We start from the raw sequence: 19,941 nt of genomic DNA, 5'->3' as shown, positions 1-19,941 counted from the left end.
GATTTTAAACGCAATTTATTCATTATATTATTAACCCGACGTTTCGAACACTTTACAGCGAGCGTGGTCACGGGGAGGCTGCGATGTCTTGAAGGTCATACAAAAATTGTTGTTTGTGAACTACCTCCTCCTATTTCTCCGCAGTTGGTATGTGGAGTATTTTTCCGGATGTTGGCAGTATTGGCTGATAGTGTCTTCTAGTCTTTTGGTATGTCTGACATGGTTTTAAATTCTTGATAACGCAATCCCAGGAGTTCGAAAGCTTCAAACTGGAGAATAGAGAAGATTCTATTGAAATTTGGATGTTTTTTAATTTTAATAGTCTTGGAAAAATAAAAATATCATTGTACAAATAATCGTTATAAAAAATTTAGATAATCGTTTTATTATGATAAAGCTTATTGAAACTTTTCTGAGGAATATTTTATAAACATTGGAGGTTATTACAAAATTTCTGAGAAAAATAAATCTATTTGTTTTAATAAATCTATGTGTTTATTAATTAAATTAGCACACCATGTGCAGATAGGTTCAACTTTAAAGAAAAGATAGTAACTATATAGTCTATCCGATAGTTTATATTATTTCAATTACGATAAATGATCCGGGCGGAACCGGGGCGAACAAACCATATTTAGTTATGCGGAAATCGGTTTAATAAATTCACGCCAGCGTTCTGCTCCATCAGTTACTTGTATTAATTGCTTTTTGAAGACAAAATCTGCACTACGGGATCCCTTACCGCATATAACCTGCCGGTAATTTCTACGCGATTTACAATCCAAAAACTCATGAATAATTTCACGATGGTAGCGGTGAATAAATATGCATGACGTAAATACATATTTCCTACATAACTTTCAAATGTTTCTATGGTTGGTTTAGAATGTTAGCTATTACCATTTTAATTGAATGTACGCGTGAATTAAGTGCCGCAAACGATTGCCACTTTCCACGAGAGGACTTGAACAAAGGCTGAGGGTTGGGCAAATGATGTTCTTGTTTTGTCTTTTGTTCCAGCAATTAGTGTGAAGGCTTGGTTATTTCCATTGTTTTTATATGAAGTTCGGTGATTTGAACACTTTTAACATCGCTCATTTAAATGTCTCGTCCAATTATCATTTGCCGGATAAACTTAAACAGCTATTGTTCCTAAGGTAACAATTTTTTCCAGAATAAAACGATGGGTTATATCGGACGTTTGTTATTCACAAATGTGTTGAAATCGGGCGGATGTGTTTTTTTCAGAGAATAATTACATATGAAAATTGTCCACTATATCTCTATATGTATAAAATTCTCGTGTCACAAGTTACCATAATCCTTTCAAACCGCTGGAACGATTCTCACCAAATTTTGTGTGCATATCGGGTAGGTCTGAGAATCGGCCAACATCTATTTTTTTATATCCCTACATGATAAGAGTCAGACAGAACACAGCGTATGCAACGTCAGCAAGTTTAAATATAAAATTCTAATAAAACCAAACCAACAAACAAAAACATGAACACAAAGGAGAAAATTCACTTTAACGAAACTCTGAATATTTCTAAAAGCATCATCCATTAATTACACAAGAAGTTTTCAATGCCACTGTCATATTATCCGGTAATGCGCGCGCATATCCGGGTTTTTGCCCGTGACACCGTTATGACCCGGCAATCTTGACCCATTAACAAGCTGGCAATATTAAAGAATCAACAAGTAACGGTTGTAAATGTCTATTTTTATTTCTAAATACATTGCCATCCGGATAATAACTGGGTCAGAACCTTGAGAGTCGGTTAAGAGATATTTGAATTCCGGATTAATTTTTGTGTACAGCCGTTAAAGTACAATTCGTTTGGTACAGATAAAAGAATCTCAAGGATCAAGGATTAAAGATCGTTTCGTCTGTTTTATTTGTTTTTTCACACATTTGTGCTGAATATTAGAAATCCAAGTATGTATCTATGTACATCATTTTTCTTTATTTTAATACAAAATATTAATCCTTTTAAGATACAGAAACACTAATTGATTTTAAAGTATAAAAAATTACAAATGCACTTCTAACGTAATTTACTAACCGTGTATATGTTTTTATGCGGGTATAACGCGCATAACCGATCATAGCATGACCGTGACATGATACCAGGTCAAAGTACATTGGAACCTGTCAACAATGATTTATTAAAGCTGCTGAGGAGGGAATCAACAGGTGTCAAGCGAGACCGTATAGCTGACAGAACAAGGATGATATCATAATAAATTGAGCAATATAACATTTGGAATTTAACGTGAAAATACAAATTTCGAAAGTAATAAAAAACTGAACTTCTGAACAATGTTTAGCTTTTAGCTTTTAACCATTTCGTTATATGCATGTTTATAATATTATCGCAAAAGTTCCTTTATGGTCTAAGATCCTGCATAAAGTAGACTATGCTTTTTAGGCATATATGGTTAACATACGTTTTTCGCACACACACATATCATAGGTAGACAAATATTATATTTTCTAAATTTCTTGAATCCACGAGAGGTTTTTTACAGATTTTTTATGACATCCATAAAAATACAGTCGTTTATAACTGATTTAAGCGCATCCGTAATTTTATTATATCAATATAAACTCAAATATGTAAAATATATCTCCCTAAATTAATTTGGTACATTTCGCAAATCTCGAAACGTAATTAGCTACTAACACGTATAAATTAGTATTGTTCAAGATATTTCAAAGTTTGACAGTTATAACAATAGTTATAACTTCGGATGTAAATGAGAGAGTACATTTAGGGTCACTTCAGGTTAATCACCTCTGGCAAACTTCTCTAACCCTGCAGTTATTTAAATTCGCATCGTAAATAACAACACTTTATAATGAAGCTCGTTTAATGTTGTATGAATAAATAGTTTTCCATTTTAAACGTTTCTTATTATATTCTGTCTGTGCTACGACATAAAAATGCTAACGTTTGTCTAATAGATTCAGAAGAAAGAAGTTTAATTAGATAATCATTAAAATACTTTAATTTAGGGTGGATTATGTATGCAATTAATAATTAAAGAATACATCGTATATCTTTCGTCAAAATTATCTCAATAGTCACATATTTAAATAGGTTAAAAACTCTTCAATATGGTATACATACAAAACTTATTACAATTTTTCCTCATTGAGTATTTCATTTGCATGCGATGAAGACGCATAATCTGACTCGTCAAATCGACATAACAATCCAGAACATTTCTTGCGATCAATTTTTATACTAAACTTTATGATAATGGGTGTTAAAATACTTTTAAAATGTGTATTAAATGCTAGACTCTATGGCCTCTCACTATGCCTCTCAAGCAAATGAGTATGTTTCGAAGTTACCTTTTAATCATTACATTATCAGTAAAAGCGAGACGTTTTCCCCGTATGTAATAATTTATCAAATCAAAGATCGTGACTTATAAAATCAATCACACAAAAACGTAAACACGGATCTTGCACACACGCTGTATTTCTTTCTTATTTCGTTTTCATAATAAGTGTAGATAACCCGGGTGGCTCATTTAAATATTTGTAGTAGCTATATTTGTAAATATTCTGCGTAGAATATACATATGCAACATAATCGAGATTCAACAATTATTCAAATCGAAATGAAAATCACGTCTTTCCTATAAATAGAAATGAAATCAACTCCAAACACAAACGCATTGAAGATATAATTGAAAAATTAAAAGCGACCTCTTTATAGCATCAAATGGAACGAACAAACGTGATTTGCCATCCCCAGAGGCTCCTCTAGCTACAATTTTACGGACTGAGATAATTAAGAGGATTCCGGCTCAATTAAACTTTAGTAATCTTTAAATTCCAACGTTGAACTTGAAACCGACGTTTCCTTTGCGCTTTTTAACGTAAATGTTTTTCTTGTTACCGTCTTTGCTTTGTTTAATCAAAGCGAAGAGATTTTATTTAGCTGGTAACACATTGAACGTCTTGGTAAACATTTGTTGAGTAACGTTGGTCTTTACCTGTACTAGATTGGTCTATAAATCGCTATACGCTTTGTGAAAAATCCTTTATAAATTATGATTTATTTTTCATGCATTTCCAGGATAACGTGCAAAGAACGAATAAATTTTAAGAAGGGTCACTTATATCTCAACATAACTTTCAATCGAAACTTGCTTCACGTTATTGCCTGTTTCATATTTTTCCTACTGGAGATTTCATTAGCCTCTTATAAATTATTATTGTCTAACGGTTTCTGCAATCATAGTATTACTTTGTGATTGTTTTCATGTATAAAAATAATACATATTTATGAAAATACGTCAATTGGAAAATGCTCTCATGTATAAGTTAGCGAAGGTTAGTATTTGTGGACCGATAATAAATCTTGAAATTAGTGATAATAGCGAAAAAGATAACATAGTATTTCAATTACTCATAATGAATAAATATCCTATGTCCTTACTCGGTTCTTAAACTATCTGTGTACTGAAGTTCCTACTAAAAATTGTTGTTCAGTGAAGAAAGAGACAGACAGACAGAAACGGTATACAGAAAGACAGAGATACTATCGCATTTATACTAGTATGGATTGTCTTTGTGGACAGCAAATTTGTTTCTACTATCCGGAAGAGTTATATACCCACAAAAATGATGAAAAACTCCCACAAAGCAATCGACCCGCATTTCGGCAACGCAAAGCGGCTTTCCTATCAAACTTTATCCCTTTTGAAGAATTACGGTTCTTTTATTTTGTCAACTTCCAAACATTTTATTAACAAACAACCCTTTAGAATACACCTTCCGTGAAAGTTATCATTTTAATTTATTTCTTCTCGAGCGTAAATGTATGTCGTAAAACTTAGTGCTTTATTTGTTTTTGTTCAATAACTAAGTATCATTTATACAGTCTTTCTTCACAAATACTAATTTATGCTACTATATACTATTATAAATAGGAATTTAATACTAGATAAAGTGAAATAACTCGAAATTCCAGGTAGTCGTGTTTATTTTACTTCGATTTTTGATATACCTACATTATAATGATAGTATTTGATGAACAAAAATCTAGCCGATTGTTAAATGCCACTAATAATTATAAATATTGTGATTTATGACTTAGAAACAGAATTTTATTAAACAAAATTATTGTTATTACAACTAAATCGTTCGTAATATTGTAAATTATATTGTTTGATAAACATTTCTCTTCAAATTTAAATGGACTATAATAAAATCGAGTTAGTGAGAATTCCTTTATTGTATAATAACAACGTCTGGTTTCTATAAGCTGTTACCGGGCAAAATATTTCTTTTATAATTGAAGAAGAAACCTTAAAAGCATCATTATGCAAAATTTATTGCTGAGGTCGCTGAAACAGAGTAATTTCAGGTTATTATACATTTGATAACTTAAACACGACGGTTCTTGCGCTAAAAGAAACTAGGTATACATATGGAACTCAAGAATATCACTGTATAAAATGTATTTAATTTCTGTGTTAAAATAAAAATTAATGAAATAAATCGAAAATAAAACGTATGCACTCGGACGGTGCAAGTACCACTCGAGATTAGGATAATGGGACCAAATGATAAGAATTGTTTATCTTTAGCCCAATTCATTGTAATTGAGAATGTCCTCCTTAGGAACGGCGTTTAAAAATAACATCATTTAATTAGTATGATGAAAATTACGTACATCTAGATATCGCCAGTTTTAGTTGGTAGACAAACAATGTATAAATTTGAACAAAACTTGATAATTGCGGTTGTTTGTGAAGCAATCAAGTCAATTGATATATTGTTTAAACTTAATTAAGGCGAGTAAACACTGCGTCATTGCAAAATGAGATAAAAGCTTGATGGGGACCGTTTTTCGGATTACTTTAACATAATTATTTGTACCTTAATTACATTGTTTGAAGGGAGGAATGTTTACATTTAAAACTATCATTGTATTTTTTATGAATAGACGCAGAATAATTTCTTCGATATAAACGTTGTTCGATTATGTATCATACAGTCAAAAATTTAAAGTCTATTATCCATATACAATCATTTTATTTCATTAGCATTACTAGATTCGAAATTTAAATTTTTATTCTTAAAACAACTATCGACTCGGCAGGATTGAATTAGCAATCGGAATTTCAAATTTGCTATCCGTCAACAGAGCTAGAACGTATGTCTAGATGAAATAAGCGAACCGCAATTTCATCTGCTACGAAATGTACATAGGATATAATGTATACTGATCTACGATTCCAGCTTCGCAATTAGTCTATCTAGCTCATAGAAGTAAGGTATTTGACGACTAGGTTTCAATATAACTAATAATTGCTATGACATTTTTAATTTGGGTAACATTAACTTATCAAAAAACTTCAGAACAACTTTCTTCTACTAAAAACAAACTTGTTTATCATGATCAACTATCTCATGGGTACACAGATTATTCAGATAAACAATTTTATTTTAAATTTGGTTTGGTTCATTGGCCATCATAATTATAGATTTTAGTTTGCGAGTTCCGATGCGCTACAAAATGTATCAAATTGATTGTTAATGAAACACCAGATAAGTAGGTACAATCGCGGAAATGAATTTCCTTATATACTATGCAATATGTACAGATACTCCGTTATCAATGTTTAACTACAGCAGGATATGTGCTATATTTCGCTATTAAATCCAATATTTCCTTCAATTATCAACTAATATTTTTCTAACAAAGGAAATTCCTATCGAAATGCGATGTTTCACTACATCAAAAAGTATTATATCACTTTCTATATTCTCACAATCTCGAACTATAAAATGGCTCCGTCCACGTAAAAGATATGTATATATCTTGTAATATTAGAAAATGTAGATATCAACTAATGAAACTTTATTTTATTCTAACGTGCATCTAGATGTCCCTTCACCTGCTGGTAAACTTTCATACGGCATAATAAAATTCCCGGCTCTATTGAATCTATTTTTGTGGTTTTTACCTTCATACAAAATACACATACATATACATGACTTCGCTTGTTCAATAACCGGATAAAAAAGCTCCCTTTGTGGCAGTGTCCATTGTCTATCAGCATACAAAATTTCAGCCAAATCCATTCAAAAATTACAAACTATTTTTAACTAACATTTCACATATCTGCTAGAAAGTTATATCTTTTTTATATCATCGTTGGCAGTAAGGTTGGTGGGTCGCTGGTCCAATTCGCGACCTGTTCGACTCCCACATATAATTTTAAAAGCTAGATTTGATATTCAAATTTTTAGTCCTATGTCCGCTTCTATTCCTATCTGAGCAAAGCTTAATATGTATAATTATATCCGCCATCTCGCCCGCGATGACCCGAAACAAAAACGAAGTAAAACATAGACCATCATACTAACAGATAACGTGGTTTTCTATTGATAAAACATTTTTTAAGTCCGTTCTGTATATCCAGAGATTACCCCATACAACATCATAAACTCACACATTCAAAAACCTAACCTCTTTATAATATTAGTAAAGATATGTACAAAAATTAAAAAACAACTCTTTCCTTTCTATCACAGTCTACAAATCCATACATTTGATTGCAAATCAAATAAAATCGGCAATAACAGCACGTTTTGTACCGGATATCGGAGTTCGCTTGTATAATAGCGGAAGCAGAAGTTCCTTGATACACATCCGCACCGATGAAATCGCATAACTGTGCTTTTCTATTGACAATACTCGTATTTAAATATAAGCGCACTAAGTACATATTTATTTTCATGACATTTGAGCACATATTATTTATTCATAGAAGCATTACCTATTTAACAAGGATGTTTTAATTGATGATTTAATTTTGAGATACAGAAATATACTTCACTTGCTTTAAGCTATCCTTGCATTTATGCTTTAAGCGTTCAGCCAATAATTTTAGCATATCAAATAAATTGTCTATCTATATTGACTATATAGTCAATAAAATTTGAATTATCTCTATCCCTTCACAGCGAGCCAAAATCGAGTTAAAAGGAGTCGGTTACATACAAATATGCAAACATATAAGAGAAGCTAATGAAAGCGCATTAAAAAGAACTTAATCGCTCGAAAAATATGTTTTCGAAGTAGTATATTTTTATCAAAGTATATGTACACACATGATCAGTTATTATAATGAGATAAATGAGTATTCTACAAGCGTAGCACTGCTACGAAGATGCCGCATTCGTAACCGATGTCTGAATATCGTAGCAAGGTCGGTGCGCGGGACCTGCTCCTGACCCACTTCCGGGTCAAGATCAGCCGGGAAACGATAACGTAACGCGCATGCGCGCTACGAATAACGCTGCATCAATGAATTCACTTATTAACGATTCATGGAACGATTTCTTTCATGTGAGATGGTATCGTTATTTATGGTTAACTGCGCAATTTTACGTTCTCATGCTAAATATAAAATTGTTTTTATTAAATTGCTCTAACAGTTTCGCATCATCATACGATTTATGAATATTGAAATTGTCATAAAATTACAAATATAGAATTTAAAGCGTGACAAAATTTAAGGGCATTCTATCGGTATAATGCTATAATAATTAATTCTCCTATACCACATATATGCTCTATATATATCTGTACTATAATAACTTCCGTTACAAATTTTCAATCTAATGTAATATCAATAAAATTATAGGAAGTTAAGATGAAGCACCTGTAACTTACTCGTGGTATGGAACTTTACCTTCGATTAATTACATAATTTAAATCTATCGATTTTCCGATCATGTACTGTATTAAAAATTAATACGCTAGTCATGATTCGGTTTGCATAATTTAAAATGTCAAGGATTTTCGAAACAATTTAGGTATTCTAACGTTAGGTAATTCCCGATAACCTTGAAGGTCAAAGTTCCATCTAACTTCACAATCACAAAGAATTCAAATTGATACTTGAATAATGAATACTAAATTAATGAACCGACGTCACTCTGGAACGATAATGAAATATAAACACAGTGTTACTGAGCGATATAATATATTCCCCTATTGTGGAAAGTTTTAAATATTCCATTAATATCTCTTACAGATTATTATAAGTTGGTTTATTCTCAGAATATATTTCAGGCCGACGCTATCTTTGTATTTAATTAGTAAACATTGTTTGAAGATTTGAAAAAAAGTATATCGTAACAAACTCTATCTTCATTGATATTTCACTATATAACACTTAGAATATATTGCAAACCCAGGATCGGAGTAATTCAACAAATAACTCTAACAATGCGTGCCCAGGATACAGTCCGCGTCCCGAGGGTGCGGGACGGTGGCATCTCCGATTCTCCCTATTCGATTTTTCATTAGGAGCAAATAAATCCCCTGACAACTTTACGCCAAACAAACTGGGACATCTGCCTTATTATAAGAAACTTTAAAAAAAGAAAGTTATATTGTAACGAGGGTCTACTATCATATTCGCATCGTCTTAAAATACTGCACTATATAAAATCTTTCTTATATCTACTGGAAATATCATTAGTGTGATTATTAGTTGGACTTACTTTTTTTAATAACTTCCTAACATACATCACACGCGTCGACGATCGTTATTGTTTTTTAATTGTTAAGATACCATACACAAAGTATTCAAAAACGTTGTTTTTATTTATTTCTGTATCCAAGATAGACATAGATGACAATCTTCTACTGCTATTCTTGAATAAAAGTGGCGCTTTACTCATGCTATTTTATAACAGCTGATGGAACCTGTATGAATATTGATTCTATCCGGGTACGCGAGTCCAGTTACGGGCACAAACTCGTATAATGTAGAATATTAAAATATTCAAACATCATTGTTGAAATTGTATAATTAACTAGATAATTCAATTAATATTGGCCAATATGGCAAGGGTAATAACCCTAATAGTTACAGTAAAACGATACTCGAGAGATCGAAAAACTTACCCAAATGTAAATCGCAAAACATACTCGTAGTAAATAAAACGATACAAACTTAATAGTATATTATTTAAAAGGCATCCCCGATACGGCAGCCACGCCTACGCTCTGTCTGGCTTGTTGATAAGGCCCATAGCAAGACAACGGACATGGGACGAGCGAGGGCGACTGGCGGCGCGATCTAATTAACTAAAATCTATTTATTACTTTAAGGATATGATAAAGTTGCAAATGTAGAATCGGAACGAAAACACGACTTGAAGTGAACCAAACTGTACTTTATAAAATAAATAGCTTTTACCCGCGGTTTCGCACGCGTTAATTCGGAGTAGTTTAATAGATAATATTATGCATGTAAATCTTCCCCTAAATCACTCTATTAATAATCACTATTTGAGAATCGCTCACCAAATGAGTGAAATTGAATGTATAATGCACATGGCTAAAGAAAGAAAATCATTGTCACGCAACGTCACATTTTTCATCAACAGAAAGTGACGTGACAAGGGGCATTGGGTCCAAAACTTTGTGACGGGGCATGCTAAGACTTAAATGTGCTAAGATCCAAAATACAATATTTTTTTCATAAATACATGTTTGTAATTTGAAAAGTGCTCACATCATGTTACTTTTAATGTGACAACCTGTGATAAGACGGGGCAGTCCAAAATAACCTTAAATTCGTATGACGTAATTTACGCATGGCCTCTTGAATTACTCGTACGAAAGTTATCCGCTATCCGCTCCCGCTGCCTCTCGTGTATCTCACCAGTGAACTCGGGCATAACCCAGCTTAATGTCAGCGATTCCTCAGCTTACTGAAGTGTGAGATGAAAGACTTGTTGCGGGACAGTTAATCGGGTCGCAGGTTCGATTCCTAGACCTAGATTTATTTATTTATTCATTACATTTCTGTGTACTTGTCAAGATACATAATTTAGTACGTATTTATTATATATGTTATTACTTCTGAACAATATGTTATATTTAATACTAGCGGTCCGCATCCGACTTCGCCTGTGGTATATATATAACTTATAGCACTCAGATATCACGTAGATATATAACGCTGTAAGAATTTTTGAAATAGGTCTGAGATCAAACAAACAAACCAACCATTCATAAACTCATCAGCTTTATAATATTACAAGGTACATATATAAATATGATAAACATTGTTAATATAAATTATATCTAAGTATTTAAATTGTTAATTTTGCTATCATTTTGGGTACTCCCATGAGGCAGTAACGTCCAACCTCATTTTATATTTTTTCTATAATGAAAATATTTATTGCTTAAACATTTCATATTTCGTTTATAAAATGAAACATTATAATGTCTAATTATCCAAAACAAAAGCATTTTTATAAGCGGAATAAATAATGAAAGAAAAAATGAATATTTTTATAAATTACGCCAACCCGAGCACCAGTATATATTATAATCATTGATGGATTGATAGCGTAAGAGATATTGATGAAATAATTCGTATACATTCAATATATTCTGATAATATGATTGTTTTATCAATTTTAAACCCTATTATTATTGTACTATGAATTAAAATATCAAGATATTTTAAACATAATGTTTTTAATATAATCCTTCCGACTTATTTTTATTACACTAAATCATAAACCGGTGACTTGTACCCCAGGTTTTTTCGGAACCTATTTCAAGCACCAGTCTCTCAAAACACTAGATAATAAGCTATACATGTACTAAAATGTAATAAATTGTTGTGCAGAGGCAAATAAAATTTTATTGTTATTATGAACGGCGGCATAATAATAAAAACATAATTCCTTGTATACAAATTTGTCTAAAATTATATTAATTTACTGCCGAAAACTCTAAGGAAAGTTATGATATGAATAAAAAAGATACAAATAAAATTAGTACCTAACCCTCAGATCAAACGCCTCTTTATCGAGTGACAGGTGTCATCCCTAATAGGGTATTATTAAAAATCCTTGGAAATGAGCACAAAACGGATCGCTTTTATCCACTCCTCGTTCCAGCGGTATGTAGGTGTAAGATAAATTCAATTTACACTTGTGTAATGACAAGTTACGCTTTGCCAATTAAAACTTTTGTATCAATAAGTAATTAATCGAATTAAAAGGAATTATATAATTTATTTTCTTGTGTTTGTTTTTACGTGATATGAAATCACATTTAAGAATTAAATCGTATCCCGTGACCACGCTTGTTGTAATGTTTTCGAAACGTCAGGTTGAATATGAAGATGAATAAATCACATTTAAAAATTTTGATAGTCTTTAGTTTCTTATTGTAAAATTGTCATATTTTGTGTAGACTGATTATTAAGAACCGAGTGGACGTGGGTTTGTATTCCCGGTGAGGATTAACGATTTGCAAGACTCAGTGTTTACATTATTACAATATACAGAGAACAAGTATGTTAATAAAGCTAAGCTTAAAAGCTTGTAAATATTTGAACGATAATTATTTTATATAAAAAAGTTTACCGACGACGTCCCTAGGGAGAATTACTACACAAAAATCTAAAATGGGACCAATGACAAAAATTTTTTATCAAACACAAAAAGAAAGAACCACGTCAAACGATTGTAAGCCCACAGAGTTATCGATTAACAAAATCAACATCCATCCGTATTGAGAAAATTTTCCATTTTTAAGTCCGTTAAAAATAGTACACCATCATCATTTATCTCCGAAAATTTCAAACACAAAACATAAGATAAATTCTAAATCACGGAAAACAATTAAAGACAGCTTTTATTTTCTGCAAAAAAAGAACTCCCCTTTGTTGGTATACAAACTGTGGTAGCATGATATAAAAATATGTAAAGAATCATCATTTACCGCGAAACGGGCATCCTTTGAAGGCCACATCACAAAAGGAAGCTGCTATCTGCGAGTTATCGGGTTACATGTACCCGTATTTATCTTTCCAACCATGTTTTAATTCAAAACATTATGATATAGCATTATTCAAAATATTGCTATTAAATTATATTCGTATAACATTGAAATGCTTTATAATATATTGAATAGAAAAATATTGGCTACAATACCGGATTCGAACTCGCGTCCTTTTGCCAAACCGTAGCAAACACGGGAAGTCGAGAAGCTTTTTTTTATTCCTCATATTATTATTAATATAAAAAAAAATTGCCACGTATTATCGTAGAGGCTATGCGATTTATTTAAAATATAATCGATTTCATAAAACCGTAATTAATGCAGCGAAAAGTTGCTTATGAATTGTAATAATGCATAATAGCATTTTTTACATATACGTATCTGATGAAAATTCTAGTTAGCTACATATTCAACAAAACTGTTTTAAACAATGCAAAATTTAAACCAATCAGCATAAAAACTGGTGCGGCCATGATATCCAACCCTATCGTACAATATAATTCCAAGTATATTTATACTATAAAACTCCAAATCCAAATATTAATTGCCGTGAATTAAAATCTCCCTCAAATATTTCCCGGTTGTTCATCTCAAGAGTTAAAATAAAAAGAAAGAGGTATTATACAAAAACATTCGGAAAAAATCAATCAACATTAATATCAACAACACAACTGGGTCGAAGTTCACGAAGAAGGATCAGGAATAACTACGTCGTCATCATCATCATCAGCCCATAAATAGTACTACGTCATAATTTCATATGGTCATAACAAAAAATAGTATTATAGTAAGTAATATGCAAATATAATTTAAAACCGTTCTTATATCTACAGATCGTTTTACATACTTCATGCTGTTAAAAAACTTGATACATGACTTTTTTTATCGTAGATTCTTCTTCATTTTTAGAGCCAGAATATTTATTAGGATAATTAAAAAAAACCTTTCATAGTGAAATATATAATAGTAACTTCCAAATTTTATCCAAACTAATAAAGAATTTCAAAAATTTGCAATATTTCATGGTGCATCAAAAACTTATTTTAAATATTACATGTTTAAAATAAGTTTGGAGTTTCGGACCCATTACTAGTCTTCCATTAGTGAAGTTTGATTATAATGGCTTCAGATGAAATTCGCAAATTGCTTTTGTTATTGGTTATATAGTAGTTTGATCCGAATATTTCGAGTTTGTTATTCCAACTTAGTGTATTAAATAGTTTAACATCATTGCATATAATATGTTTTACGGTAACTTTTGCAAAATGGACTCATATTATTCTTTACGTTCTGTGTTGAAAAAAAAAAACCAATACACAGTGTTTTATCAAATAATTATAATTGAATATCATACAATTATCTAAACATCAGTCGTCATCATCAACATATTAAACAAAATTATGAATTTGAAAGTCCATATTCAAATAAAAGTAGATTCTCTTTGTTTACTAATTTGCTATTCAATTTTTAACGCTTATTTCAATAGAGCATAACGAACTCTCATGTCAACGACTTTTAAGCTCTAATAAGTTGCTTTGAATATTTTAGCGTGTTCACAATATTTTAATTCTAATAAATGGAACATTAAATTTAACAGGGCCCGAACACCATAATATTTAAAAAAACACATGTAGTGTTTACACAAAAATAAAATACATTATTAAATTAAAATTCAACGTCCAACGAATAACTTATAAAAAAAAACTCTAGCCTACCATAAATAATCACTTACCACATTGCAGAATTGTTTAGCCGCGAAACACGTAAAAGAAAATATAAAATTCGAACGTCGAATAAGAGAGGCCACTAACCTTCGTTCAGGCGCGCTTCTCTCGAGTCGTCAACGATCAACAGGTGGGGTCGCCTCGCTCGGCCGAGCTCGAGCTCGGTAGGCGCGGTGCTACTGACTCGCGGTACGCCCATCACGGCCGGCGGTCTAGGCGCGAATGGCGCACCCCTTGCCGCTCCAGGTAGCATAGACCTTGGATTTTGAAAAAGGAATTCTTTACAGCGCACAGATAAAAATGAAATTTTTATGTATGGAATTTATGTTGATTTTTATCGGCTCTTTTATTTTATGTTTCATATGTGTTTCAGAGCGATGCAGAGACTGCTACTTTTATGATGAATCGTAATAGTAGGATGTGCTTTATTGGATTTTTTAATGCCCTAAAATAAAATTACATTTATCATAAATTTGCTCTATTCTGTTAAGAATAATAGATTTTCCTTCTCAGCTAGACGCTGAAAGCTTTCATATCACTGTAAAAGAAAATTCTTGTACACAGGGTATATAGAGTGAACTTGGCGTGCGCTCAGCTGCAACCAGCAAGGCTAGCCGTTACGTCACTGTTCACCTTCCGTACGTTGCTACATCGATCAACAAGTTAAGTGAACGTCTGCGCGGTCGGAAAATGGATGGGCTTTTCAAATAAATGTTATTATAAATTGTAATATTTATATTAATTTGCACTGTATAAATAACAATATAAAATACGAAATAAATAATTAACATTTCTTAAACTCAACAATTTAGTTTTTGAGTACATTAGGTAATCGATATCTAACTATTATTTAGATATTGATCTAGTGAGTGCATTAGATTATGCATGCATTAAACCTGAGCGTGTTCAAAGACAATAGTGTTCGTATTACTGCATAATTAAAAATCGACCATTTTATTGTCCCGTCATTTTACACACCGGATCCTTATATTCGTAGTAGTATTTTACAGAATCGCAGTAGAATTTTGTAATTCTACTGCGATTCTGTAAAATGACAACCTCCAACAAAAAAGATATGTTTATTATCATTCAAATTTTATATCTTCATCTATACATATCCTTACTAATATTATAAATTTGAAAGTGTTTTTGTTTGTTTCTGTAGCTTTTTTTCACGTCGAAACGGAGCGATTTTGTGATATACGTATGGAGATAGTTGGCAGGCCAAAGAGAAGACTTTCTATAGCGGTAAAACCAATTATTCCGATGGGAATCGTCTTTGATAACGCGGGTGGAGCCGCAGACGGAAAATTAGTATACAATAACACACTTAATCACTACAGATAATACAAAAACTTAAATACACGTCTTGCTCTTTCAACCAATAAATTGCAAAGTATTGGGATAGTCGTAGCAGCATTGCGTCTAGACATTAAATTAAGCTATTTTGTATAGTTCCGACGAAATAAATTTACTTATAATATGAAAAACTACACGTTTATGAAAACAATCAATACATATTTAGAAACTTTCTGAGTGAGAAGCTTTCCTATATCTATCACATACGAGATAGAAATTGATAAATTTATACAAAAAAAAGAAAATAATCTATCAGCCCGATAATAAATACAATCCACCCATAAATACAAGTACATATGAAAAAACATTTCTTTGAATGGGCTACGTGTTATATAAAACCTAGCTGTTTTTACTAAAAGTAGAAAAATAAAAACAAAAAAAGCATTAGAATAATAATCTAAGTAAAAAAAGAAAGTTTAAGTATTAAAGCATCAATGATAAATAATGAAATTCTTTCAAGGAGAGAGAACAAAGAAGATTACAAGGTAGAAACAGACGTTCGTGCTTTTAACAATTAACTTGAGTTCACTAATGCGAGGCACACGAATTATTGTAATTTATTGTACAACGCATTACTATTCTAGTTACAACATTTTAAAATAAATTTTATACATTCTAGTTAAAATTAGTTTTTAGTAGTTAAAACGCACGATATTCGTTCTTTTTTCTGATTGCCTTAAATATCCAAGTTCAAAACCTACTTCTGCCCAATTTGTACCTGTTTCTATGCCTCGCAAGAAGCCTCAAGTAAGCTGCGTCTAATGCATCGGCTTGCAATTCTATAATTTGCAAAAAGCATACTTCATTTATTAATTTTAGGTTAAATAAACGTCTCCTAATAAAATTTTTAAAATGACTGCATCTTTGCCTTTTGTCCTCGGATGACTCGTGAGCGTAGAACCGTGGGGTCCTGAGTTCGATTCCCGGTGGGGACAAACAACAAGAAACGTCTCGATCTAACAGTACACAGAAGACTAATCACCTATATGTCAGTAATGGAAATCGGTCTGTGAAATAGACGCGTATTGCATCCCATACCACACAAGAAGAATACGGTAAAATCTGACTTTATTATCTCAAGATATATAGAGAATGCAAACCTTGGCGCCCAACTTTAACAAACTTAGCAACTTTCAAAATAGGTACACTAGTTTATCCAAAAACATTGCCCGTTTACTTTAAATCTTTGTTTAAAATGGTAAATATATTATTCTAACTTCATTATACTAAAAATACACATACCACGTATATAAAAATATAAGTGGCTTTGATATTTTTTCCCAACTTTGCCGATATATTTAAATAAATTGACGACCCGCACCAACAAACCCTGAGGCAGCAGGAAGCATCCGTGTAAAATTTCAGGATTCCTTTGAAATATTTGCGCTTTCTTATATCTACCGTAAATTATATAAAACCACCGAGATATCGGCTCTTTGTACAGTTTCGTTTGTATTTTCGGGCTTAGTAGTGAGCTTTATCGTTATACTTATTAATATCTCCTTTTTCTTCTTCTCTTAATTAATGCTACACCCAATAAATAAGGACTCCGTCAATTTCCAGTATATAAAAAAGAGACAACACTCAAATTTCAGACAGATAAACTAATACAGTTGTGTCATTTAACATTCCACTTGGAGCAGCTAAAACAAACAAATACAAGTTATAAATTTTATTTAATGGTGTTTGACACTGATTTATATTGATAATTACTTAAAAGTTGCAGCGTTTGCAATTTTTTTTTTCCGTGTAATGTATTTAAAATGTGTTTACGAAAAATCTACGCTGATCAGAAAGTATCAAAATTATTCATTACAAAATTATCATACTGTAAACAATTATGGTCGTTGGTCGTAACAATTGAATATGCTACGATGGTGCTACGAGGCTGCTACGAATGGTACGGTTCATGCAACTTATACGCCAATAAGTAATATTGTATTTCATAACCTTCAAATAATATTATACACTATATTGTCAGTATTGTAATAATTTAATCTAATAACAATTTTATTGCGAAAAGTTTGCAAACAAAATATAACGACCTTACTGTTCAACTTTCTACAGTTACTTACGGCATTATATAGTTACTATTTATACGAGTATACTGTGTATATTATAAGTAATTCGTCACAAAAAAATTATATTATTGACTTATTTTTGATAAAAAGCAATAACTTTCACATAAAGTTACTACAAAACAAATATGCGATATTTAAATAAACAGTTATTCTTTCCCTAGCATAGTCTCAGGATCCCAGGACGTTTTATCTTTTTAATTCATATCCAAATGGTATTTAAACATTGAGTTCAGAATATTGTAAGTCACGCAGATTAATCCAGGGTCAATAACTTCAGTCAAATCCTAGAGGAATGCTTTCAAACTCAATAATGAGCTCCTATATTCCTTTCTTTAATTACAATATCATATTTATTGTAATAATCTGTGAAATTTGTGATTACAAGATAATAAATTATGGACTTTTTTATATCATGAACTCAATCGGACTAACAATGTTGGATATAATTATAGTTTTAATTATATTCTCCTAGTGTAAAATTATAAAAAAATATATGCCCAACGTTTTTTTCATAAGATTACCCCAGTTTCCTTGGGTTTGGCTTTTTATTTTCTATATAAATCGATTCGAGTTAAACTTAAAAATTTTCCATGTTAGTTAATAAAAAGTACAAATAAATATTTAAATTTCACTATAATCTATCTTGATACGCCTAAAAATGAACAACCTGTCATCCTACGAAATTTATGTTACACTTTATGGTGAAACTATGACATTTTCAATATTGGGCTTGGAGATAGCAAATTTTATTCGTGTCTAGATTGTGTTATCACAAAAATATCATTATATTTACAATTTGATAAGGAAACTTCGAACTATCCTAAATCGCCGCTTTTTGCTATTTTAACACGTCTTTATAGAGCCGGTAGTAACATCGAATTAAGGTTCCAAAATGGATAAAAATGTACTCAAATACACCAGTAACTGATATATTCATATAAAAATATTACGTCACGCCTCAGTCCATGTTATGCCACATTTAATTATGCCCCACGAACTCCACTTATTTCTTTGACCTTCAACTATGATATAACAATAATTACACGTTGAGCGTATTACATGAAAATAATACATATTTTTACAAGTATAAACTTCAAGGTCTTTGCTATAGGCAACGATAAAAAATGTAAAAATGAACCATAGAACGTAACTGCTATATAATAATTCATTCATATCGGAATATCCCGTTATAAACGTAAATGAATTTATTTTACAAAAACATATCCACAAACGTATATATACAAATAATATTTCTAGTTTAATCCAGGAAAAAGCCAGGTGGATGTCTATTTACATAATAGATGCTTATAATTCAGTAGTTTATTAAACTGTGTAATTTGGAGTTAACAGTTTCATTATTTCAGATTGTTCGTCGACATATTAAAGAGTCGTAGAGGTCAAATTAAAGAATAATGAATTTATACGTTAATTGCAGAGTCTAGCAAAACAATATAGGATACAATTACGTCTCTGAAATGTCACCTTTGCAACTTTATTTTCTTCTTTGAGTAACAATCTAAGAAAGCACACAGCAAATTAAAATAATAAAGTGTATCATTTAAATAACTTAAATGTATAACTTATATTGAAGGCTTGCTGAGAAAAGTTACTTAGCGATGCAAAAAATTCTATTTATAATTTTTAAGACATAATAATGTATATACATTAATCATACTTTCCTATATAAACGAAAAAAAGATATGTTACATTTATTTATTTTAAATACACAAACATTCGTAACATAGTTTCTCATGGACGTAATATGATTTCTATATTTTACCTGTACCATGAAACACGCAACGTTAAAATTGTCATTGACAGAAATATTGCAGGAGTAAGGGTGTAAAAAAATAGAGAGAATATTCGTTCACTATCGCGGCGTTACTTGGTACCGGCCAGAGCATACATCTCGTCTCG

At 31.3% G+C, this 19,941-nt stretch overlaps 1 protein-coding gene across 2 annotated transcripts in view; it reads right to left on the bottom strand.

Annotated features, from left to right (window-relative positions):
- The window catches only part of LOC119837494 (synaptotagmin-10-like), a 72,189-nt gene extending 57,380 nt beyond the window's left edge, over positions 1–14,809 (bottom strand). The window contains exon 1 of one of the 2 annotated variants that reach the window (XM_038363090.1): positions 14,672–14,809. In XM_038363090.1, the coding sequence (XP_038219018.1) occupies positions 14,672–14,783 (112 nt within the window). In that variant the 5' untranslated portion in view covers positions 14,784–14,809. Of the gene's footprint in view, positions 1–14,592 lie in introns of both variants that reach the window. The other variant, XM_038363091.1, reaches the window with a different exon arrangement.
- Between the last annotated feature and the right edge of the window lie 5,132 nt (positions 14,810–19,941).

This window comes from Zerene cesonia, chromosome 27 (genome assembly GCF_012273895.1).
Source record: "Zerene cesonia ecotype Mississippi chromosome 27, Zerene_cesonia_1.1, whole genome shotgun sequence".
Classification (NCBI taxonomy): Eukaryota; Metazoa; Arthropoda; class Insecta; order Lepidoptera; family Pieridae; genus Zerene; species Zerene cesonia.
This window is presented reverse-complemented; position numbering and strand designations above follow the sequence as displayed.